General features: G+C 42.2%; 1 protein-coding gene and 1 long non-coding RNA gene across 5 annotated transcripts in view; one reads left to right on the top strand and one right to left on the bottom strand.

The window, feature by feature from the left end:
- Positions 1–358: 358 nt before the first annotated feature.
- DDX3X (DEAD-box helicase 3 X-linked) lies at positions 359–25,426 on the bottom strand. 4 transcript variants are annotated; one of them, XM_077480884.1, is made up of 19 exons: positions 25,149–25,426; positions 14,028–14,079; positions 13,888–13,938; positions 13,605–13,676; positions 12,901–13,026; positions 11,570–11,693; positions 9,382–9,540; positions 9,200–9,299; positions 7,349–7,484; positions 7,059–7,144; positions 6,655–6,753; positions 6,302–6,462; positions 5,998–6,142; positions 5,662–5,806; positions 5,400–5,581; positions 5,206–5,323; positions 4,884–5,037; positions 4,647–4,771; positions 359–2,868 (listed from the first exon to the last, which is right to left on the bottom strand). In XM_077480884.1, exons 1-19 carry the CDS (start codon positions 25,191–25,193, stop codon positions 2,783–2,785), a joined length of 2,166 nt encoding a protein of 721 aa, XP_077337010.1. In that variant the 5' UTR covers positions 25,194–25,426; the 3' UTR covers positions 359–2,782. The 4 variants fall into 4 exon arrangements, with proteins under 4 accessions (XP_077337010.1, XP_077337011.1, XP_077337012.1 ...); XM_077480885.1 differs by having other exon boundaries at positions 4,689–4,771; XM_077480886.1 differs by lacking the exon at positions 13,605–13,676 and having other exon boundaries at positions 25,149–25,425.
- The window catches only part of LOC143982297 (uncharacterized), a 44,377-nt gene continuing 43,041 nt past the window's right edge, over positions 25,347–26,682 (top strand). The window contains exon 1 of the long non-coding RNA XR_013274431.1: positions 25,347–25,487. This is a non-coding gene — a long non-coding RNA (uncharacterized LOC143982297). The remainder of the gene's footprint in view (positions 25,488–26,682) is intronic.

Below are 26,682 nucleotides of genomic sequence, written 5' to 3'. Positions count from 1 at the left end.
TGGCATGTTGGGGCATCAAGAAGAATGCTCTTTACATGTGCAGGCATTTGAAACCCCATCCTTACCACTTTAGAAGTGGGTGCTTTAAAATAACCTTGACAATGTGCAGCCAATATCATCCCTCTGGACTCAAATCATTCTAATATTCCCCATAAGCTAACAAATGCCCAGAGCTGGGATCTATAAACCTTTCAGCATCCATTTCCAATTGATGTGTGAATCCTGTGCAAGGGCTACTTTATTTAAACCGCTCCTTCCCCCATGCATTTTGTCAGGTGGAAGGAGCATTTTGCAAACGCGTGTGGGGGGGTGGGGGGATATATATTTAAAAAACAAAAAAAAAAAAAAAAAACACCAGTTTGCCATTCAACTTTTATTTTAATAAAATCAGTAATGCACAGCACATGCAGTGCCAAGCATCTAAACTAGTACAATAAGCGGTTACTAAACTAGGAGCGACTTGAGGGTCAATCTTGACATTTAGCAAGTTTGAATCCATTCTTTGCATAAAAGAAAAAAAAAAGAAAAAAAAAAACGAACCTCATGTACATAGGTATTGCCAAATGTACTTGCTATATGTAATCATTGAAGACAAGTCACTGATTATTATTTTTTTAATTTACCAGTATGACAAAGATAACCACATGTTTTGAGGATTGCAATGTGCCAGACATTCACTGAAATAAAAAAAAAAAAAAATATATATATAACCACACAACTAAACAAAACTCACGCAACAAACATCTGAGAATCTGGACACTTCACAACAGTGTTTTGAAGTGTTTCATTAATATCTTAAGACAAGTGTATCAAAACCTTGGCATGTATAATTTTAAGTTGCCAATTTTAATTACACCAGAAGTTATGGCTGTTCAGCCAATACCGGGTCTGTTTAATTTGACTTAAGAGTTTAATATGACTTATAACATTAAAAGCTCACACTACCCCGAAATATATAATTTCACGCATACGTTGACATTCAACATTCAAGTGCCAGTGTTTTTGTACTGTCTTTTGGTCAAGTTTCTTTAGCTTTCAAAGAATCACTTAGGCTTACAAAAATAAATATTTGTCAAATGTTCAATAAATATTACACAAAACTAGCAGCAAAAAGTATCTAGAAATCCATTGTGTGCAAAATAGTTTGCGCCCCCCTTCTATTACTCCCATGGTCCCAAATAAGTCTCAGCCTTGCCCTAGACTCCAAGCAGTGTTTTTTGCCATCGCAAAGAGACAAAAATAAAGAGATTTAAAGGACACGTACACAAGACTTATATAAAAATTCTCTGAATGTGCAATAAAAGAAGGTTTGTAGAAAGTTATGGGCAAAAATGTACAAGGGCCATCTATATTTTAAATAGCACCATAACAATGACCTCAATACTGTCAAGTGCACCTACAAAAAGATTTAGATCAAGGCACAAAAAAACACTTGTAAAATCTATTGCACGTTAAGATTTTTTTTGCCAATCCTATGCCACAAAGTTGTTTTAATTCAGCTACATATAGAAAGCTAAATTTGATGTGGCAGAGGCGTTTTGTTGGGAATTATTCTTTGGCCAGATATAGCACTGCCATACTAAATGCAATGGAAACCTATGCAACTAAAACTGACTAAACTGCACACGTTAGCAGATTGTACACCTTGTGCAGTCATGTACATTTTTTCCACTGTTTGATCTTACGAGTTGAATTTACTCATCTGGAGCCATTTTACAAAGTCTACTGTAAGCCAAGTATGTTTGTAACCTTTCAACGCAGCTTGAACAGAGTAATGTGAATCTGCATTAAAATAAAGCCTGCTGCATAATTCATCCTGTTCATACCCTCTTGACCAAAAAACATCAACACTAGCATGCGTTATTAGACCAAAATCAGCCAGGCCTGTCACAGAACCACATACTGTGGTCAGCCATTCTGCCATTTTCTTATGACAGGCATAAATTAATTTAATGATGATACCTCCTAAAAACTATTTCAAGTTTCAGATCGCTTAACGTTCCCTGTAATGTTCAGCCCATTATTGGCTTGCTCACACATTAGCTGTTCTGCCTAAACATTGGTAAAGGAATTGCTTTATTGCATTCTCTGAAAACAGTGCTTCACACGTATGAAGCTCATACATCTATGACTGGAATGGCTTATTGAAAAGACTTCAGGTTCTAAGTACCTTTCCAGGATAGAGTGAGCAAATCAGAACATAACTTTGTACAGTTAGCCACATTAGAAACAACTCCGATATGCTTCAAGATCTTTTGCAATGTTAACAGAAGGCCTAATGGAGGCTTACTGCACAAGTTTACTTTAACTTGAAATATTAATGCATGGATGAAACGATTCCTGTTTTGAGGTTGTATCACACCTGCGTGCCAAGGTTTGATTTCGCCCAAGTTCAATAAATGTATTCTGTCTCAATTTATATCTTGAGCAATACTGAGCCAACAGGACATCAAAATAAAAAGTTGTCTAAAGTTAAAGGCACAGTACATTAACAAACAAATTATCCTCAGTCAAAATAAATGCAGTTGCTGGAAAGGGTGGATTTGGGAATTAATCCAAAAAACTACAGCAATGAAATCTTCCAACACCTTCAGAGTAGGGCTTTTTATTCCTATTACTTGTTTTCTTCATGGCCCAGAGCTCCCTTGAAAAGAAAAATTCAGTGGAGAATCACAGCTGGTAATGTACAAGTTCTTGAAGCTACACAAGGTATAGTCTGGCTAAGTTACATGTGGTTTCCATATTCGCTTGTTTGGTTGAGTCCTTTATACTGAAGGCAAGTTTAGTTGCCCCACCAGTCAACCTGGGAACTTCCACCGTAATTTCCTCCATAGCCATCGCTGTTATAGAAGCCACCATATCCACCACCTATTGACGAAAGGACATCAGTAAATAGGACACAAAATCTAACATTATGCATCTAACAACCACAGCATGAAAATTCAGTGGAAACAATGTTGTATATATTTGGATTTCTTTAACCACTTTAACTCTGGAAGATCTTACCCCCTTCATGACAAGAGCATTTTTTGCCATTCAGCACTGTGCTACTTTACCTGTCAATTGCTCAGTCATGCACACTGTATGCTAATGAAACTCAATTTTCTTCCACACTAATAAGTTTTGTGGCATTTGATCACCACTGGGGTTTTATTATATAAAAGAACTAGGTGGTACATCAAATCTAAAATTTCAGTGCCGAAACCAAAAATTGAGGATGCACTTGGCTGAAACTGATGGTTAAAATGTACATTATTATTCTACTTTCCAATATAATATGGCTGACATTTAAATTCATTATAGGCTCCTTTTGAAGTGGTGTTAAAAATCCTGCTTGTTGCATTTTTTGGTGCATATTTGGCAAACCGCACCAAAAATGCACTATGAGTCACAAGACCCATGAAACACTATAAAAAAATAAATAAAGTTAAAAACTGAGCGTTTGCCAGCCATTAGCATTTTTTCGGTGCATTACTAGACAGAACATTTTGAAAAACAGGGTTTACTACTTTGTTAAAAACATACAATAAAAATAAAATCCAATTTCTTTAAAAATTTAGGCCAAAATGTATTCTGCTACAAGTCAAATACACCCATTGTTTACCAGTTAATGCGAAAAGTATAGTCTACAAAAACATGTTAGAAATAAACTATATAGACTGGAATTCACAGCTATAGATTTGATACTGTAATAGCGGTGATCAGGTGGCAATTGTCACAGACAATGATGTTGCTAGTGACAAATAGTGATAAGCGACAGACACTATACTAATGACACCGGCTAGGGAGGTCTCAACATCTAGGGGCAATAAAGGGGTTGTGTGCCTAAAAATTAGCAGTGTGCGCTGCTTTTACCAACAGATCTGGCTATTTTTTATCCCAGGTTTGCAAACAGCCAGATCACCGATTTCTGTGCAGAGCCCTGCATATATGTAAACAGAGGACTGTGGTGATTAGTTACAGCTGATCAGCAGGTCTCAGCCATAAAGCACAGGCACCCCCTGTTAAAATCTGGCTGTAGCCAGTGAATATATTAGCAGGGGGTGTGTGCCCCTAACCCAAACAGGCTGGATGACTTGCACGATCCAGCCTGCCTGTCGCCCTGCCACAGTAAAATGTACTGTGGGCAAGCGGCAAGCAATTAAGAGGAGAACATGTCAGCAAAAAATATGTGCATGAGATGGAAGGAAAAAACCCCCACAAACCCAGGAATTTATCAAAACTGGTGTAGAAAAAAAAAAAAAAATCTGATATAGCTGTGCATGACAGACTATCAACTTCTCTCATATTTCCAAAGCTCAACTGAAGCTGAAGATAGAAGCTGATTGGCTGGCACACAGAGCCACTCCAGTACTCTTTATACCTGCACCTTGAAATTGATGTAGCAGTTTGCTAAACAAAGTTATTGTTTAAAGCCCCCTACCAGTGCTATTACACCGTAATACACTGGAGACAGCAAAGTACAACTATAATTAAAAAAAAAAAAAATTTAGCCAGTTTCAAAACACAGTATTTTGTCGTTACTTCAGGAAACCAAAGCAAATCCTCTAATAAGAGTCAAATACTGTTAAAAACTGGGGGGGTTGTAAAAAAAAATCTCATGCACATCTTTTCACATTAAAGTTCAACAATCAAAAAACAAACACCTCCTCCAAATCCCCGACTGCCTCCATGACCACTGCTTCTACCTCCACGACTGCTCCCGAAGCTGCTGCTGGAGGTACTGCTCTGTCTGTAGTCTCTGGCACCAAATCCACCGCTAAAACGACTGCTATAAATAAAAACAAATTGAACAACATGTCAAAATAAATGCAGACAGACATCTTCAAGCACAGCTGCAAGTGCAGTGATCCAAATGTACACAAAGTGCCTTCGCAACTTGCCTCTTTGAACGCCCACGACTGCTGCTTTTATGATGCTGTTCATAGGCCATATTCTCCAGCCAGGATGGTACCTCTTGTTTCGCTTCCACCAGAAGATCTAATAAATCCTTTGTTATATTTATATTCTTCTCATTGAAAAATGATGTTGCAAGACCTAAAAGGTGAGTGATTAGAAACCAAGTCATGAACCAGTTATAAATAAGTGACTAGTTTTTAAAACCTGTATAAGGGAGTTTTACATTTACATATTCAAATCCAGAAAAAAAAAAAAAAAAAAAAAAAAAACAAACACACACACACACACACACCCTTCTATACTTACCCAAATTACCCACACGCCCCGTACGACCAATTCTGTGCACATACTCCTCAATATCACTGGGAAGATCAAAGTTTATTACATGCTTGACATTTGAAATATCAAGTCCTCTGGCTGCAACCTATAAGAAGATTTAGTACATGAGTCGCAATTATATGCAAGCAAGAAGCCAGTAAAATTCAAAAGCAGCTACTTACAGCAGTGGCAACGAGAATAGGGCTTTTTCCAGAACGGAACTGATGAAGTGCTTCTTCTCGGTCTCTCTGAGAGCGGTCTCCATGGATGCTGGTGCAAGCATATCCCTCGTGGTACAAAAAATCCTCAAGAGCATCTGCTCCCTTCTTTGTTTCCACAAACACCAACGTTAATGAGTCTTTACCTAGTTTATAAACAGAACATGTTCAAGAGCTCAGCTCAGATATCACCTTTATATTAAGCATGCAAGACTGAAGCCAATACCTGTGGCATTAAGGAGATCCAATAAAAATGAACGCTTGTCCATTTCTTCCACCCAGACTACTTTCTGAGTAATATTTTCAGATGTAGAGCCTACTCTACCTACTGCCAAGAAGATATATTCTTCCAAGAAATCACGGGCAAGTATCTAAAGGGGAGGGAAAAAAAAAAAAGCCATTTATAACAAACTATTCTTTGAAGGATGGTTTAATGTAGCACCAAATCAAAAGGTTTAGCCAAGTTGTAAACAGTATCCCTAATACTATAAGTATTTGTACAAATATTTTCCATAACACTGAACAGCAAAAGTTTATTACTTAACTGTTTATAACTATATACCTGGATTTCCTTGGGGAAGGTGGCACTGAACATCATAGTCTGACGAACACCCTTGGGAGGCATGGTGTCTTGTTCAACAATTCGTCTAATTTGAGGCTCAAATCCCATGTCAAGCATTCTGTCTGCCTCATCCAACACCAAATACCTAGATTAAAAAAATAAAATAAAAATTCAGACTTGCAAAGAGGCAGCAGTAGCTCACCTTTCATAATATGAGAACATCAGTTCATAAAGCCAAAAGACACCAATTAGCTTGATGAAGAGTTATAAAATCAACTTCCTAATCGTGCATTCTTTAACATACTTGCAATAATCCAGGCCAATCTTTCCTCGTTCCATCATGTCAACAAGTCGTCCAGGAGTGGCAACAAGCAAATGACCGCCTCGCTCCAAGTCTCTGATCTGCTGTCCAATATCTGCTCCCCCATATACAACACAAGGACGCACCTTTGATCTGTATGCAAACTAGAAAACAAAGTGAGAGAGTGAGTGAGAGAGTGAGTGAGAGAGTGAGTGAGAGAGTGAGTGAGAGAGTGAGTGAGAGAGTGAGTGAGAGAGTGAGTGAGAGAGTGAGTGAGAGAGTGAGTGAGAGAGTGAGTGAGAGAGTGAGTGAGAGAGTGAGTGAGAGAGTGAGTGAGTAAAAAGAAAGAAACATACCTTTCTGGCCTCCTCATAGATCTGTACAGCAAGTTCTCTTGTTGGAGCGAGAACAAGGGACAGTGGGTACTGTTTACGCCTTCCATATCGTCCGTTATCCTGCCAAAAAAAAATAAAAATCTCTGTACAGACTGAAAAGGTCTTCAGGAAAGGACAAGTGTTAAGGCCCCTTTCACTGAGGCACTTCTAAATACTGAGTGCTTTTGAAGCGGTATCTAATTTCAATGGAGAGGGGCGTTTGTTCACAGCCCTGCCAGCACACTGCCCCAGTGTGAAAGTTGACTGATTTTTTTTTTTTCTCCTGGAAATAGGTTTGAGTTTCAGGCACCTTTTTAGCTTGAACACCTCAGTGTGATAGGGGTCCTAGAAAAAACAAAAACACACCAACTTTATCTTCCCCATACCTTTAAGTGCGTCATTGCTTCTCCAGGGCCATCTGCAAAGATCTGACTGAGAATGGGTAGTAAAAAAGCTGCAGTTTTTCCAGAACCTATAATCAGAATAAATGATTGCCAGTTAAGATAAATCCTATTTCAAGCATCAGATTTTAAGCTTGGCTCCAGGCATTTTTTTAAATGGGAAAGTTGCATTCTATTTGTGAAGTTTCCTCAAAATACAGGGGGGGTACAGCAGAATATAGTCATAAGAGAAAATTCCAGATTCACTGTAGAATATAAACTGAAAAAAACTTTACCTGTCTGAGCACATGCCATCAGGTCCCTTTTTCCTATAATAATGGGAATCGCATGCTTCTGGACTGGTGTTGGTCGAGTGTAGCGGGTGAGTTGAATATTTCCCATGATTATTTCGCCCATGCTGACTTCCTGGAACTTTGGGGAGAGAAAAAAAAAAAAAAAAAAAAAAACACGTGGTTATTTATGCAAAACAGTTTGATATACTCATGCTTTTTTACCAGCTATCAGAACACTCGTCAATTGCCAGCATATACATCAGTTACTTTACCCTCATTCTTACAAGGGCAAGCTCACCTTTGGAACATGTTACATCTGTATTTAGCTTGCAACAGGTTCAAGCTCCTGCCACCTCTATTCCTGCACCCACACTGACAGGGGATCTTCACCCCACATCAGTTGTCAGAATTTAAACAGCAGGTCCATGCAGGGCTCTGCCTACAATGTAGCATCATTCAGTTTTGTGAATGAACTACAAGCATCATCGGCCGCCATGGTCAACAGAGCACTGGTGAGCGCACTTTTAGTCAGATTCATCCTGCCATTCATAACTGCCTGTAGGTGTGGGCAGGAGCCTGCCATTGTAACCACGAACTGAGCAGTGCAATGCCTTACAGGCTGCAGAGGGAAAGAAAAGAAAAGAAAAACCCAAATGCATTTTTTTACCTTAACCACTTAAGGACCGCCTCATGTAAATATACATCCTCTTTTTGAAAAGGAATATCTCGGTAACAGCAGCAGCTGCTGCCACAGTCGAGTGATCCCTCTTTACAGGAGGCGGTCCTGTGTACGATAACGGTGGTCTCCGCGGCGGGTTTGCTGCGAGATCACCGTCATCGGGAGAGGTGCCCCCCCTCCCGCCGCTTACCGGAGCCGTCAGTAGCAGCGGAGGCGATTGGGTCCTGTCGATGGCCGGGTATGGAGACGAGTGAGGCTAAGATGGCCCTCACTCGTCTATACCATAGGAGGGCGGAAGCAACGTCAAAACGTCACTTCCACCCATACCTCTTAAAAAAGGTATTTTTTTCAATGTCATTTTTTAAAATGACGGACATTTAATTTTTTTATTGCATTGAAGTCCAAATATGAGATCTGAGGACTTTTTGACCCCAGATCTCATATTTAAGAGTACCTGTCATGCTTTTTTTCTATTACAAGGGATGTTTACATTCCTTATAATAGAAATAAGTGATTCATTCATTTTTTTTGTGTAAAAATAAAATAAAGGTAAATTAAAAAAAAAAAAATAACCCCCCCCCCCCTCCGACGAGCTCAGGCACAGAAGCTAACGGATACGCGAGTAGCGCCCGCATATGAAAACGGCGGGCAAACCACACATGTGAGCTATCGCCGCGATCGGTAGAGCGAGAGCAATTATTCTAGTCCTAGAGATCCTCTGTAAGGCAAAACATGCAACCTGTAGAATTTTTTAAATGTTGCTTATGGGGATTTTTGAGGGTAAAAGTTTGACGGAATTCCACGAGCGGGCGCAATTTTGAAGCATGACATGTTGGGTATCAATTTACTCGGCGTAACATTATCTTTCACAATATAAAAAAAATTGGGATAATTTTACTGTTAAAAAAAAAAAAAAAAGTGCGCTTGTAAGACCGCTGCGCAAATAGTGTGAAAAAGTGTATTGCAATGACTGCCATTTTATTCTCTATGTTTGGGGGTTCTAAGTAATTTTATAGCAAAAACAAAAAAAAAAAAAAACTGTTTTAAACATGTAAACGCCAAATCTGAAAAAGGACTGGCCTAAGTGTGTTTTTTTTTTTTTACACAAAGGTGAATTTGATTTTTAATTTTACATAGTTATGGAGACTAGCAATATAAAAAAAAATGATACATACAGTTTCAATATGTGGAGGGCAGTTTTGGCCAGTTGCCTCGACTGGAATGTCATCGTACTTCTCAAAGTTTATGCCAGTATTGCCGCCAGAGAAAAGCTCCCTAAAGAGAAAAAATAAATAAAAAATAAACACAAAAATCGGGGGAAAAAAATGAAATAAATAAATTGAACATGAATACTCACTGTTCTACACGATCATTTGCCGCAAGAGGCTTTGACCAGTCGTCTTCATCATTTCGGTCATCGTTCCAACGGCTATTTCCACCACCATATCTACCCATACCAGATCGCTCACCGCGACTACCCATGCCATCAATGCCATCTACGCGACGGTCATCAGATCTAAGCACAGAACAGGCAGTTTGCATCAAATACATATAAACAAAGACGTGCTGAAAACTTAACAGTGAATACATTGCGAAAATTGTCGACTGATGTTTTGCAAGAAAAAAAACAAAAAAAATAAAAACAAACAAAAAAACACCCCTGGAGCTGAAATGAGAAAAGTCCCAACGCTGGAACCTCTCTCAACTGCATCACATTTCTAGTAACAAAAATCAGCAACCGTTACTCTATAGCTGGGCAAGTAATTACTAAACTTTTGCCTGCAGACAGTGCTATAAAGTCAATGGAGCTGCAGGAAACCCAAGGCATGGGTAATGCCCACATGTCAGACACAGGGGTACATTTTCACTAGATTTGCAGATTTACAGGTATGAAGACAGTGAAGAGAGGATAAATGCAGTTTAAACTAGCTGGGAGGTGGAGTTGGTAGCTCTTCATACACTGCAGGCCATAGTTCTGTGGTGTACTAAAAGCTTACCTGATGCGATAAGGGTCCTTAACCAGTTTAGGCCCTGGCTGCCAAGGTGTGAGAATAGCACACAGGACTACACCCTCAGGAATCAGGATTATTGGGAGTGGAAAAGGTTCTCACTAAACTTATGCACACAAAACAGCGTTAATAGTTAATACCCTCCCAAAATCTTGGAAAAAAAAAATATATATACCAAGTTAATCCAACACATTTAGGGTCTATAACAAATCTAGAATTATATTCTGAACTTCTCAGGTGAATACAAAAGCAAGTCATCTACTCAAAGAAAATGTGCCCTCTGAAAATGTCTTCAGGTCGGGGGGGGGGGGGGGGGTTGAAGCTAAGCAGCTGGTGCTTTTTCTATTATGACAGCACTGGCCAAAACCATTAAGGACTAGCCATAATATCAAGGAATTTTACAAGCCAAATTCCAGGTATGGATTTTATTGCATAGTTACATTGCTCCAGCTTAGACTAAAAAACAGTATCCATATACCATACGTGTAAGATCACTGTGGAAGCCAGAATCACTGTAGTCTTCGATACTACAGTAATGACTGCTGTTGTCTGGGTCCTATGCCCAGGAAGGAGAAGTCACCCATTTAACATGAGTGCCAGTTACAGAACGCCTTGCATTTTCCTCAATGAATGCAAGGTTTCAGAAAGCAGTGGAGGGGCAGGGTGGCGACATGACAAGCTCTACCTAGTCCAGAGAACAGCTTACATTTGCTGAGAGAGAAAAAAAGACATTTTGTGAATAGCACCCAAGAATCCCACTATTCACTATGCAGTAGAGTAGCCGCTAAGGCACAGGACCCAGTAACCCCATGGTGATTTATGTAGTAGTGGACTCCTTACTACATATAACAGGAGGTCAGGGGTTTGAAGGATACTTGACTAGGTGGATGTAGCATCACTACGATGCTGCATCTGCCCCCAAAAGCACCAAGACTGAGAACTGCGCAAACAAACCACCGATCACTCAGTTCTCAATGAGCAGAGAGCTGGTGACGCTCAGTTGCCAGGTGCCGACCCAGGCATTCTGACCATATGGTCAGGATCTTTACTCAGCCTGGACCAGCTCTGATGTCAGCCTGCCGTTAGCTGAAAATGGGTCACAGGAGTGCAGAACAAATCCATAGGCGTACAGCCAAACAAGCTTTGGCTACACCTCCTTAAATAGCTGAAAATGTAAAAACGGTCAATGTATACAAGGGGATTTAGCCATTCAGTATATCAAACGTGTCTAGTGGATATGGTGTTAGTGGCAGGAAAGTCACGTTTTTAAGACAGATTAAAAAACTTGCAGTTAGATGCCACAGGAAACCATAGCAGCTTACTAAAAAGCATAACTAATGGAAAAATAAATAATTCATTCCAAGGTAAATTACTACATAGTTACAGGATGAACATTTCAAGAAAATAAAAAATCGTATTAAATTGTCTGTATTAGGATTTCCTCTAACAAGCCATTTGTCAGAAAACCAAAAAGGCCATTATATGACACTTTCAAAGCAGCCCAGAAATACAAAGCATTGGACAGGCCAAACTCACCTCCGAGTTCCACTTCCTCTATCACTAAATAAACCTGATTTTCCACGGTCACCACGTGATCCAAAGCTGCTGTAAGCATCTTTGTCTCTTGAATTCCACCCAGAATTGTCTCTATCATAAAATCCTATAAACAAAAAAAAAAAGAATTTGAACAAGTTCAGAAAAGGACAAAATTACAGCCTAGAAAACACTTGGATAAAATGGATCAAGAATTTCATCAATATAGCTGTTACCCAACATCTTCTGTAACAAAAAAAAAAAAAAAAAGTTGCCTAGATATGGGCAAGTTATGGAGAATGTACATCCTATTTAATAAAGTTCCTTGTGCTCCCAGTTGCTGAACAAAGTGGGAAGGAAGGTGGGTGTCTTGCTCTAGCATAGGCCCTTTAAGAATCAGCTGCAATCTGAGTCTTGGCAGAAAGACTACAGGCTTCTATTCTATTTTATGATCTGCATACTTCTTGTCAAATTATAAGACTTTATAAAGCACCAACCATTACATCTTTAGTGTACATTCACTTCCCTCATGGAACTCACAATCCAAGGTCCCCAACTTGCATGCACCGAAGATCTAAATTAGGAGCCAATTAACCTATCAGCATGTTTGAGGTGTGAGATGAGTACCCAATGAAAAGTACTGTATAGATATTTCTAAACACATGTAGAACATTCTTTGATGCCTTCTGCACTTGGGAAATGTAGGTTAAGGGCAAAAATACTTATCCGCTTAACACCCCTTGGAATGATTCTAGGGCCTAAACATCTACTCGATTACCATTTTCATAATCGCTCAACCAGCTGATTAGCTGGCCTGCATACAGAATGCATTATTTTTGTATATCAGCGCAATTGAAATTATATACCACACTTTAAGGTTAAACCAATTAATCTAAATCAAAAGATGAATAGTTGCTGCCCTAACAGATGCCATTTTTACTTTTATTCACACTTCTGTGCAGTCAAAAGAACATAGTTATATGGCAAAACAGTCAGTCAAACTGCTTCAGAAGTGCTGGGGGGGGGGGGGCTGGGGAACACTCACACCAAATCAGGTATGACATTTCATGTCAATTGGTACAAGCAGACCCAAAAGGCAAAATAACCAGGTGCAAGGTACAAGGGCCTTTTCATAAATAGGCAATCTCACTGTTGCATCTAAATAGATATCAAATAGTAAACAGAACAGCAACTAATAAAGTGTGCACAACATACCCAACACAGAACTCATAGAAAAACAGATACACAAGTCTGTTACACTATATTAGTGTAATACCCGGTACACTATGAGATCCAACGAATTAGATTTTTTTTGCATCTCACGAATGGTTTACCTTTGTCTGTACGGCCAGTTCCAGCGCCAGCTCCTCTACTTGCATATCCATTTGCGCGACTGTCACGGTCATCATGTGTGCCATTCACGTAGCCATTTCCACCCCGTCCAGCGTCCCAGCTTGAATCTTTCAATGATAAATATTTAAGAACCAAATGCAAAGCGGTACAGCTAAAATAATCTAACCCAGTTTGATGTTTAGTAGATTGTGTACACTGCAGTGAAATTGACACGACCAAAACCGACCATTAAGCTAGTGTCTAAAAGCAAGCTAAAGCAAGCCAACAAACCCCAGTGTAATGCATGTTACATGCACATTAGTAATCTTTAATTGCTGCCAGATTGTCCAGTGAAAATCAATTAATGGATTTCTCCAGTAAATCAAGTAAACACCAAGAATGTAGCAGAAATTTCAATTTAGAAGAATCTAAAATTAATGGATCAGAGTAAGCCTGCATTGGAGGCAGATTAAAAATTAGCATGAATAAAAAAAGTGATCAATGCAGGCTTTTTAATATAAAATTACAAGTTCTCTTAAGATACCATGAAGTTGAACTGAACTGCTACAATCTCTCAGGTATGTGCTTCACAATTGAGCATTTTTTTTTTTTTTTTTTTTAAATACCACTGCAATTCATAGGCAGCTCAAGGGCTAGCTTATGCAGGCCAAGCTATTGTGCAGCCAACACAGGTAACCAACCATACCAGTTCTTTGGGACCCCCAATCACCGTAGCCCTTATACACATCTACAGCTGGGTACTGACACCTTGGATAACCTACATAATAATAAATCTTTTCAGAATAATATTCACCAATCTCACAAATTCAAAAAACTAAACAGATGGTGACTCTCTCTTAGGCATCAAAAGAGAAGGCAGAATAGCTGCGTGTGTCTCAATTTAATAGAAAAGGTAAAAACCCTTAATTTGAATAGAAGAAATGCAAAAAAAAAAAAAAAAAAAAAAAAATAGTTCAAAAACCACTTACCTTGCCTTGAAGCTTCCTTGTTTCTTAAGTGAGGAGGAATGTAACGCCCTTCTAGGATGAGAGAATATATAGTACGATTTTATTCTACTCCTTACACAGAAGATTATAAACTTTAACAAAAAAAAGACAGGGGTACTTACTAGTTGCCGAGCCACCACTCTGAGAGTCAGAACTCAAGTCTAGGCCAGCAAACTAAAAAAAAAAAAAAATAATAAGTTGTTAGTGTTTGGATATCATATACTGCAGCTTTTTAACTAAACTATGCTTCATGATTTTACTGCAATGCATAGCTGAAAACTTGTAAACAGACCTCTTCTGGCTGGATTTGGTACTACAGCTAAAGACACATGCAAGATGTTACAAAAGACAAAATGGAGGTATGCCAACAGACAATGCTTCTACAAAACTGTCACATCTTACAGGCATTTGATGCAAGCAGAAATATTCCACATTTTATGTACCTACTAAAAAGTAGGCAAAGTCTTTACAGTCACAATGGGGTGCTTCTAAAATGAGGGAATACACATTGCCATAATGATCCACATGGGGAAAATAAGATTAATTTCTACCATCAGTGAAAAAAAAAAAAAATTCTTAAATTAGCTGTGTTAGTGACAGCAGTAAGGGCTCATGCATACCGGACGTTAAAACAAGGGTATCAAGGTTATAAAAACACCAGTAGCTTTGCAGTGAGCTTTTCAATGTTCTTGCAATAGTGTTTCCACATTTTTTTTTAACTATTCTTAATGTATAAAAAAAACCCTCAAAAAACACACTGTTGTGCCACGTTTGACTGTTTATGGGTGTTTATCAGCATTTGAAGTTAAAGTGTTCTTACAGCTGAAAAACTACTCAGAACCCACTAGTTTTTTTTGGGGGGGGGGGTGGGGGCTTTTTAAAGCCAAAAACTGACAATAGCCTAGGTGTGCAAGGACACATAGGATAACATGGAGTTCGACTGTAGGGGGGAAAAAATAAAAAAAACTCAGAAGCCAAAAACAGCCGCTGCAAACACATCCAGTGTGCATGAAGCCTAAGAGCTGAACATGTCTCAATGAGCAGGAAAAAAAAAAAACAAGCTCATCTGCAAAAGCAAACATGGGATGGCAAACTGCAACTTGCGAACCAGTTGTGGCCTATACAGGGAATAAACCTTATCAAATGTGCAACACCCAGTAAGAAAAGCTACCAAAAAAATAAATAAATAAATCTGCCAAATGACTGCAAACACTACCTTAACTCGGGCTCGACCAAAACTCCAGGCGCCAATGCGACCAGAAATCGCAACCTGGCACCTAAGCTGCCATCAGCCCACTCACTATTGATGCCCCAGACATGCAGCACATGAACACTGACTGCCGTCCTCCTCCACACTCAGCGGCACCGCGCTAAGTAGGTGAAACTGACAAGCAACAGAGGAGGATCTGTCAGATTTCAGCTAAGGGCTTGACAAACCCCCGGGCGCCAGGTTGCATTTGCGACTAGAATTAGCGACCTGTCGCAGCACAGCTGGGGGTATCCTGTCTCCGTGCACCCCCCCCCCAGCGTGATCGCGTCGGGCCGCTGGCTGGTAATTGAGGCCACGGCTTTGAGGCCTTCTGCGGTCCTATTTTTCCTTCTGGGATCTGGCGCCCTCTAGTGGTGGCTGTTGGTATGACAGCCAGCAATGCTAATGGAGCTTTCACTGCCCACCCATCTTCTCCCCTTTACTTAGGACTCCTTAACATTATATATATTTTGTATTCTAACAACCTAGAGAATAAAATGGTGGTCGTTGCAATACTGTCTGTCACACCGTATTTCGTATATGTGCAGCGGACTTACAAGCGCACTTTTTTGGGGGAAAATTATTTAATTTTTTTATATTGTGAAAAATGTCACGCCGAGTAAATTGATAGTCAACATGTCTCGCTTCAAAATTGCATCCGCTGATGGAACTTAAACTTTAACCCTTGAAAATCTCCATAGGCGTTTAAAAAAAATTCTACAGGTTGCATGTTTTGAGTTACAGAGGAGGTCTAGGGCTAGAATTATTGCTCTCGCTCTACCGATCGCGGCGATACCTCACGTGTGGTTTTAACACCGCTTACCTATGTGGCGCTACTCACGTATGCACTCACTTCTGCACGCAAGCTTGGCGGGACAGGGCGCGTTTAAAAAAATATTTTTTTCTTATTTTAACTTAAATTGTCACTTTTATTCCTATTACAAGGAATGTAAAAATCCCTTGTAATAGAAAAAAAAGCATGACAGGTCCTCTTAAAATATGAGATCTGGGGTCAGAGACCTCAGATCTCATTTACACTAAAATGTAATAAAAAATAAAAAATAGTCATTTGAAAAAAATAAAATAAATAAAATGTCCCTCTAAGAGCTATGGGCAATGACTTGGAGAAAGGTGTGGGGGGGGGGGGGGGGGGGGGGCTGCGATATCTTCCCCTCACTCGTCTCCATGTCAGGCCAGGGACAGGTCCAGATTGCCGTTACGGACCTGGCTCCTAACTTTAGCTGGCTCCTAGATTCCAAGCAAATTTGTCAAGCCCTGTTTCAGCTTGATGTCGGGGTGGACAGGACCCAGGAACTATCAAACACCAGCCAATGGGATCTGGGCAGGCTGCTACTTTGTGGCCCACCCCTTTTCTTAAGCAGCCCAATAGTTGGCCGGGCCCCGCCCACAGTGACATCAAGCTCAAATCTGACAGATCAGCCTCTGTTACTTGTCAGTTTCACACCCCAGCTGGGTCCCGCCCATTCCGACATTAAGCTCAATTATGATAGCTCCTCTGTTACATTTCAGTAACAGAGTGCTCCATGTGAAACCTGCCAGTGCCGCCTGCCAGTTCCAAACCAGCGTCACCTGCCAATGCCATCTGGCAGTTCCACGTGTGCCAGTGGCAACCAGTGCCACCCACCACCGCCAATCAGTGCCACCCACCACCCAGTGCCACCACCAACCAGGGCCACCTGCCAATGCCATCTAGCAGTTCCACGTGCCTGCCAGTGCCACCTGTTGCCAGCCTCTTTTCTGGTCAGCCCATAACCCTGATGTAACAGCGTTTCATTGGAGTTAGACTGGTGCTCCACTGTGAGTTAGGGATAGGGGGTGAAAATTAGTGGCCTTACCCCGGGAGCTGACAATTCATACCACTCTAAAAAACAAAAAACTGGCTCCTAAATTCAAAGCAAATTTGTCAACCCCTGCCTTAACTAAGTGTTCATTTAACCACTTCCATAACAGGCCTATTCTGGCACTCCTCTCCTACATGTAAAAAAAGTGTAAAATTTTTGGTCGAAAATTACTCAGAACCCCACACATTATGTTTCTAGCAAACGCCCTAGGGAATAAAATGCCAATTGCAACTTTTTATGTCACAGTATTTGTGCAACAATTTCAAAAAGCATTTTGGGGAGGGGGGCTCAAATTTAGTATAATGTGAAAGATGCTAAGCCAAGTAAATCAATACCAAACATGTCACGCTTTAAAACTGCGCACTCATGGAATGGTGCCAAACGGCGTTACCTAAAATGCTCTATAGTTAACGCTAACATGTTTAGTTACAGAGGAGGTCTAGTGCTAGAATGGTTGCTCTTGTTCTAACGCACAATGCAATACCCCACATGTCTCCTCCAGGCCAGAAAGCATCAGATTTTGGAAAAAAAAAATAAATAAAAAAAAAAAAAAAAAAAAAAAACACTGATGTTTCCAGCCAAGATCGCTGCTTTGACACCTGTGGCATGAACATGACATAACATCACGCCTAGGCCTCCAACAGAGATTACCATCTGGTCGCCAGAAATCTCTATGCTCTTCAACCAGGGGCAGATTCTTTCTCCTGGACCCTGATGGCACTTGGAGAGCATGGAGAAGCATTGAATTTCCCCTCCTGCCACCTGTAAGTATGAACATGCAGCGGAACTGCCGCTATGATCATTCTTGCAGTGCACAGACTTGCCTATCTGAATGATGCCTACAGCCATCATTCAGATATCCCCACTGAAAGTGAAGGATGTTATACGACATACTGCAAGTGGGAAGTGGTTAAATAAGGCACACTGACATCAAGATCTGGACTACACATTTACAGCTTGTTCTAGTCAGGTAAACACTGCACACAGCCAGATAATTTAGGGCAAGAACATAATGTAAATGAGAAAGCTTAACCAAAAGCAGACAGACCAAACATCTCAGAGGCAAGTAGGTCAGACATTTTGATAAGGCCCCTTTCACTCTTGTGCAACTTGTCCCGCAACCTGGGACTGCAATGCATGACAAGTCATTCCTCATGATTGCCAATGATAACCATTCATATATGTGCGATTTCAAGGTAGTCGCACTCATGAGAGTTGAGGATCATTGACCCCACGTTTTCACAGGCATTCCCTGAAATTGCATCAAAATTGCAGCCACAAAACCATGTGACTTAAGTAGCAGTGAAAGGGGCCTAATCTGAACTGACCAAGGCCCCTTTCACACTGCAAATTTTCCTGTGACATTGGACATCAGTTGCATGACAAGGTGTATCTCATGATTACCATTCATATCTGTGTGATTGAAAAGTAGTCCGTGTACTCATGTGAGTTGAGGTCCATAAACCTAAAGTTTACACAAGTATACCATGAAATCACAGTAAAATGGCACGACTTTCAGGTCGCAGCAGTGTGAAAGTGGCCTAAAGCAATTTAGAAAATTGTTGCAGAGACTGAAAGCCATGTAAAAATTCTACATAGCAGCACAAAAACAAATGTATACATTCCCGTATTTATTTTAAGCACAGGCCTTGCTGATATTAAAGTGGCCTGTGCTCTGGGAAATGCTGTGCTGGTCTCTTGTCAATGCATGTTGCCTGGCAGCCATAGTAAGCCATCTGGCTCTAAAGGTAAAGTGTTTTGCATGAAATCCAAAAGGGTTACATTTCCTGTGTGTTACTTACATTGCTGGGGAGAGCGCTCCTCACTTCCTGCTGTAGGAAATCTACAGAGGAAGAAGTCACCTTACACAGTTATCACTGGAACAGTGCATCTCTTGTTCTGGTGATCACTAAAATTTGAATCGCCCATTACCTCAGACAGCTTGTCCCCAGGATAGAGGGTGAAACTGACAATAAATAATCATCATCTCGACTTTAGACAAATTCTGTCACTAAGCTGGAATATAGGATGCTCATATGCCCTGGCTGAATTAGCAGCAAAATTGAAACCCCTTGCCTTAGCACAAGACCTCACTGTCAAACCCTGGGTAGGTTCAAGATTTCCAAACCTCACAAGCCCAGGTACTGTGCCACAGCATTCGCATAGAATTTTGGATCTTACACTTTCCCCATGACCCCACATAGTGTCAGACATTTCTCCCAGGCAAGCGCCTCAGAAGCCATCAGATTATTTTTTTTTTTATTATTTTTTTTTTTTTAGGCCTCATGCACACTGGACATTGTTACAGCAGCTGTTTTTGGCTTTAGATTTTTCTTCTGGTCAACCCCCCATCATGTTATCCCAGGGCTCGACAAACCCCAGGTCACAATTGCAACTAGAATTAGTGACCTGGCGTGGCACAGCTGGGGGGTATCCTGTCTCTGTGCACCCCTCCAGTGTGATCGCATTGGGCCACGCTGCCGGTGGCCAGTAATTGAGGCCCTGGCTTTGAGGCCTTCTGTGGTCCTATGCTTCCTTCTGAAATCTGGCGCCCTCTTGTGGTGGATGTTGGTATGACAACCAGCAATGCTAATGGAGCCGTTTTCACTGCCTGCCCATCTCCTTCCCTTTACTTAGAATAAAAAAAAAAAAAAAAAAAAAAAAAAAAAAAAAGTATGTTTAAGGGTTCCAACACCCTAGAGCAGTGATGGCGAACCTTGGCAACCCAGATGTTTTGGAACTACATTTCCCATAATGCTTATGCATTCTGCAGTGTAGTGGAGAATCATGGGAAATGTAGTTTCAAAACATCTGGGGTGCCAAGGTTCGCCATCACTGCCCTAGAGAATAAAATGCTAGTTGTTGCAATACAGTCTAACACCGTATTTGCGCAGCGGACTTACAAGTGCCCTTTTTTGGGAATTTTTCAAATTAGCCCAATTTTTTTTATATTGTGAAAGATAATGTTACACCAAGTAAATTGATACCCAACATGTCATGCTTCAAAATTGCGTCAAACTTTTACCCTTTAAAATCTCCATAGGCAACGTTTAATAAAAAATGATTAAGAATTATTGCTCTCACTCTACCGATCGCAGCAATACCTCACGCATGGTTTGAACACCATTGTCATATGCTACTCACATATGCGTTCGCTTCTGCACATGAGCTTGGCAGGACAGGGCGCGAATAAAATTGTTTTTATTTATTTTAACCATTTTTAATTTTTTCACTCTAAAAAAAAAAAAAAAAAAGTAACTTTTATTCCTATTACAAGGAATGAAAATCCCTTGTAATAGAAAAAAAGCATGACAGGTCCTCTTAAATATGAGATCTGGGGTCAGAGAGACCTCAGCTCTCATTTACACTAAAATGCAATTTAAAAAAGTTTTTTTTTTTTCAAATGACAAGAGTCCCTCTAAGTGCTATGGGCAATGACTTTGAGACAGGTGCCCCCCCCCCCCCCCCCCACTCGTCTCCATGTCAGGCCAGGGCCAGATCGCCGTTACCAACCTGGCTCCTAACTTAGCTGGCTCCTAGATTCCAAGCAAATTTGTCAAGCCCTGTGTTATCCTATATGTCCATACACATCTTAGTTTTTGGCTGGCACGTACTTTGGCTTAAGAAAAAAAAAAAAGAAAAAAAACACACACAATCCTCAAACTAGTGGTTCTGAGAGGAGTTTTTCAGCTGTAAAAACATTCCAACAGCAAAAACGCAGCTCACCAGTTTTTGATCCATTGAACGAAAAATAAAAATGCGCCTGTACCTTTTAGTGTGGATGTGGTGAAATTTGAGCCATACAAGAGGATGGGCTCAAACCACACAGAATAATGTGCTTTGCACAGGAATGCAGTGTGATTCTTGTGCCAATCACCTGTGGTGTGACAATCTGTTCCGAGGCTTAGTTTGAATATGTCAAATGTAAGCTTTGGCAGGATCAAATGAAGAAAACCAAGGATTGCATTCTAGAAGGGTTTGTTGGGGAGCCCCAGTGTAAGAGGCGATTAAGTGGGGAGGTAACAGGAAGAAGAGCAAAGTTTGTTGACAGACCCACTCACTCCCTATAAGGTCAGGTCGTAAGGTCAATTTTTTATTGCTTTCAGTACACATTTAATCAGGGGTGGGAAATGCAATGTTAGACAGATCAATTGACCCTATACACTTTTTGAATGCAGGTTCCTCAAAGGCTCATTAGGGGCCATAAAAAAAAAAAAAAAAAAAAAACATACAAGTGTTGGATCTGAATGCACCTGCATGGGTTTCAATGGAGCCATTCACACAGGTGTGTAAACATGAGCAGCTTTCAGATCTGTAACAGAATCAGAACATAAGTCATAACACGCACTTTATGCCTGTACATGTCCAATGCCTATTTCGCACAGGCAATCCGCTCAGTGGGAGATCGCTCTGTTGAAACCCGCTAAGCCGAAAGGATGACAGGTCCGCCTCCGCTCACTATGCAGGGACGGACCCGTCAGAGCCCCACTGATCTCTATGGGAAGATCGAATGAAAAAACGGACAGCATGTCCGTTTTCATCCGATCTGCTGGACGGATGGCGAAAGCGTCTCCATCAGTTTTGAGCAGATCTTGTCGGATCAGATGGTGGGCATCAGTGGACACATCTCCACTGACATACATCTGCCCATATAAGTCAATGGGTGGCCTGATCGGATCCACCTGGAAAACAGACCCATCGTGTGAAAGGGGCCTAAATGTATACGCATTTGTAAGTGCACACATCAATTCTAAACAAAAGAGGAAATAAGTTATCAGAAAAACTCCATCATGTACATAACCATTTTTTTTTTTTTTTTACACATCTATAAGAGATATAGATTAATGATTACACAGGAACTTTTCTTCAAGAAAACTCGTGCAACAGTAAGTTTAATGCCCGTGTGACCAAAGCCTAAAGCCTCGTACACTGTGCAATTGTTGGCAGGGGATTGTCTGTCCTAAAATCTTAACGTTAGTACGCTCCTTTTGACAATTGTTGGATGGCAGGCTAGGAGATTTTTTGGTAGACAGCAGTTTGACGTCAGATTTTCGTATGGTCCGTACACAAATCCATCACACAAAACTCGAAAGTACAAACACGCATGCTCTAAATCAATGCTCAAACATGAAATTAGCAGAAGGGGCCCAAAGGGTGGCGCTCAAGAGCTGAAATACCTCGTAGTACATCACTGCGTTTGTTGCATGACAATTGTGTACCATTAGTATACAAGACAATGCAAGGCACATGCCCTCAAGACCTAAATCAGACGCTCGGTTGGCCAGCAAGCATACCGTGTATACGAGGCTTTAAAGTTACTAAACCCACAACAGTAAAAACACTGTATATGCAGCATAGCACGCTTGTTACTCACTATGGAACTTAAGGGGTTAATGCACTGCATTGTATAAAAAGGCAGTTTTATCCTATATGCATATATCCCCCCCCCTTTATCTGGGAAAGGCTGCTAACAGGCAGGGTAGCCAACCTGCACATGCTCAGTTGTGTCTTATGGAAAGAACAGTTACTTGTTCTCAGCGCTAGCCAGGTCACATGATATTGACACATGCGGGTGTGTCTACAGGCCAGCCACTCAACTAGGGTTCCGTGGAACCCTGGGGTTCCTACAGAGGTTGATAGGGGTTCCTTGAGCTGTGGCTTATGAACCACCCATTTGATAATGCCGACAGAGTTCAGGGTTCAGCACCACTTAGCAAAGTCAGCAGCATGACACCAAATATCTTTTTAGCTGTCTTTAAGGGTGACATTCTAAACACCACTTTAAGGGGAACATTCTTCCTATGAGCACTAATATAAGCAGCATTGTTCCTATTGAGCCCTGATGATTTGGTTTTAGTAAGGGTTCCCTGAGACATGAAAATTTTAGGTTCTTCTAGGGTTAAAAGGTTCAGTCTGATACAGGCTGTAGTAGATATGTACCTGAACTCAGCACTAGAGAATCTGCTGTTTATCATTTAAAGCGGGAGTCCACCGGGACTCCGCGTTATTTATTTTTTTTTAAAAGCCAGCAGCTACAAATACTGCAGCTGCTGACTTTTAAAATAGTGACACTTACCTGTCCAGCGCGCCCGCGATGTCGGCACCCGAAGCCAATCTCTAGGTCGCCTGTCGGGTCCTGCCGCCACCATCTTGGGTATGGGAATCAGGAAATGGAGCCTTTTGACTTCATTTCCTGGTTCCCTACTGCGCATGCGCGAATCGCGCTGCGCAATAAGGACGCTCTCCGCTGCCTCCGGGATCTGTGTGTTTCCCAGCAGGCAGCGGGGCACTTGCGGGAAGGGGCGGGCACTTGCGGAAAGGGGCGTAAGTTACGCCCCTTTCCGCAGAGAGCTATCCCGGAAGTGGGTGCAGTTACCTGGATTATCCAGATAACTGCACCCCCCTCCCCCCTGAAAGGTGCAGATTGTGGCACCGGAGGGGGGGGAGGGTTCCGATCAGAAGGTCCACTTTAGGGTGGACCTCCGCTTTAACCATAGTATACTGTTCATCCAAAAAAAGGATTATAGTGGCAATATTTTCATGCAGACTTATAAGCTGTGGGGAGGCAGATGAACCTTTTACATATTACCGAGTTTAGAAACACTAACCCCACACATGCAGCAGAAAAGAGATGTGCTTTAGCGCCCATCAATAGGCAGGACATTTTTTGTGTTGGGGCTCACTCCAGGCTCCAAGAAACCGTCAGTAGGCGCCAGGACAGGGTTCCAATCACGTGTTCCACTATCAGTCAGTCACATGATCACCAATCCTTCCTGGCTCACTGGGTGTTAAGAACTTTAGGCCCATTGAGTGATTTCAAAGTCACAGTGTGAATTGCTCTGCTGATTTAATTGCAGCTTGTGATTGCATTTTAAGTGGTTGTATAGTCAAAATTTGAACTTTTACCTACAGGGAAGCCTAGGCTTCCCTGTAGGTAAAAAATAAAACACCTTGCAATGAGCCGCTGTCTGCAGCAGCGCATGCGCACAGGGGATTCTCGGCTGAAAGCCAGCAGACGCTGGACCCTGCCGGAAAGCGATCACATGCGTGGGAGCGGCGACATATCGGCTCCAGCAACTCACAGCGCCGGAGCCGCGTTAAGCTAATGGAACAGGTTAGCTCCCTCGGCGTGGATCGAGTGAGATGACAGGGCCTTGTTCTAAGGAATTTCATAATGAGCTAGTATGCGATGCATACTAGCTCATTGTGCCTTTTGCCTTACAGGTGTGAAAAAAAACAACTAAATAGATCAACGGGTATACAACCGCTTTAACAAATGTCTATAAAAATCTGTAAATAGTGCAAGAACCTTACATAACTGCAGTGATATGAGCATTTCCACTGGCACCTTGTCATGCGATTTGGAACTGCCATATCACACCAGTGTAACCAGAGCCTCAAAAAAGGGACACCAGGGGAGGCAAGAACGGGTTACACATAAGTGTTTTGACATCCAATTTTGTCCTATACTTAGAAATAAAATCTAGAAGGGACGCTCGGTGAATACAGAGAGTCAGATCAGAAAGCAGCACCCTCCTAGAACTCAAGGCCAGGGGCCTCATTACATGACCGGCATAATAGCCCTTGTACAAATCACAAATCCCCGAGGGAGTCACGTCCGATTTCCAGGGAGGATCCCAAGGAAGGATCGGGCTGGAAATGGTGGCCATTGTGCTCAGGGAGAGGAGATGAGGTTGCCTGAGTGTGAGTAAGCCGGCTGCGTGTCTTCCCCCTCCCCTTTCCTCTCACAAAGGCCGCCATTGTGAAGCTACGCTAGCGAGGCCTACATTCCACAGCGAGCGCGCCCCCCCCCCCCCCATCGGAGCATTAGGCCCTCCGGATTAGGGGGGGATTTCCACCCCGGGAACACGAGGATGGAGCCCAGAGCAGCGTCAGCCAATGCCTGCCTATGACAAACCACCCCCGCCACTCATGACGCACCGACACAACACGAGCTCCGAGATCGGCAAACACTGCAGTGCCGGTTTACCTCAGTCCCTCCTCTCCCTGCCGGCGGACATGAGGTAAATTATGGAAGTGCGCACACAGGCGCTCCGCCACTCAACTAGGCCGCTATTGTCTCCTCGGCCACAAGGCGACCTACCCCCCCCTCCCCTCACAGAAACACTTACCTGCTGGTCTAGACCGTGAACATTTTCGACGGCCACATGACTCATAACTAGACGATAAGAAGACCGGGTCCCTCGAGCAGGAAAATAGTCGCTTGTTTACGATGCGGAGATGACGAAACGATGATAAACGGCTATCTTGAAGATTTTTTTTTTCCTCACACGTGGTATTGCTTACGTGTAATAAAAAAAAAAAGCGGTTACGCTGTACGACTTTAATTTCCGCTATTTTTCGCCAAATGACGAACTCTTTACGAAGCGAACAGTAAGAGAAACTGCTCCCAACTGAACGCCCGGGAGAGCCGGGCCGTTCTCTTATATACCGACGTCGTGGTTGCTGACGTAAGTACGCAAAGTTGAGGACGCAGGGAAAGTGGGCGGGGAGGAGTCGGTGAGCGCGAGAATGTAGTGCTCAGATGTGCGAGCTGCGCTTGTCTCCAGGTAGCTTTGCTGTGAAGGCAGCCTATGGGCAGCAGGCGCCCGGCTTGGAACGATCGCGAGATCTCTGTCGCCGCCCGGCTCGCGAAGCTGTGAGCTGAGGACAGGCAACAGCAGGAAAAGCCTTGGGTAGTGTGCCCGGGTGACGTCAGCGGGGGGAGGCTGTGCTCTCTGTTGTTTGGTGCGGATGTTTTTAGGTTGGGTTCCGATAAATGGAGTGGTGCGTCATTTTATCCGAAGTATACTGGAGTGTTGGAAGGAATCACAGAAAGGGCGTGGACGTATCTTCTAAGAAATGTGTTAATGTATCTCAAAGCATAGATTAGAGTTGGCCTTCATACATGCTATAGTCTATCTTTTATATAAAAACTTAGACTCATTAGTAGAAAGAGCCTCCTTGTAAGGATGGGCTTGGGCGTGTTTGCTCCACGTGCCCACCAGGAAGTGGACACGCCGCATTGCCAATCACAGGCAGCGAGACATTTCCCCATCCGTGGCTGCACAGATCGGGAAATGTCTTTAAGCGGGATTCCACCCTAAAGTGGAACTTCCGCTCATCGGAACCCTCTCCGGTGTCACATTTGGCACCTTTCAGGGGGGAGGGGGTGCAGATACCTGTCTAAGACAGGTATTTGCACCCACTTCTGGGCATAGACTCCCACGGGAGTCTATGCTGTTTCCTGTCCTGCAGCGCTGTCTGCTGGGACACACACGGGTCACAGAGACAGCGCGGACCATTCCTAGTGCGCTGCTCATGCGCAGTAGGGAACCACCGCAACGCTTCACTTCCTGATTCCCTCACCTAGAATGGCGGCAGCACCTGAGACCCGATCGATCGGTCTCGGCTGCCAACATCTCTGGACCCTGGGACAGGTGAGGGTCTATTTATTAAAAGTCAGCAGCTGTAGTATTTATAGCTGCTGGCTTTTAATATTTTTTTTGTAGGTGGAATCTCTCTTTACCTGTGATTAGTTTTGCAGAGAGTCAGCTTCCTGGCAGGCACGTGGAGTTGCGAATAGAGTTGCCACCTCATCCCTTTAACCACTTTAAGACCGGGCCCCTTTTTTAGATGTGGTGTTTACAAGTTAAAAACATTATT

Source organism: Lithobates pipiens, unplaced genomic scaffold (assembly GCF_037356315.1).
Source record: "Lithobates pipiens isolate NorthernLeopardFrog02 unplaced genomic scaffold, aLitPip1_a1.2 Scaffold_16, whole genome shotgun sequence".
Taxonomy (NCBI): Eukaryota; Metazoa; Chordata; class Amphibia; order Anura; family Ranidae; genus Lithobates; species Lithobates pipiens.
Note: the sequence above shows the minus strand (reverse complement) of the source record. Positions and strands in the feature narration are given on the sequence as shown.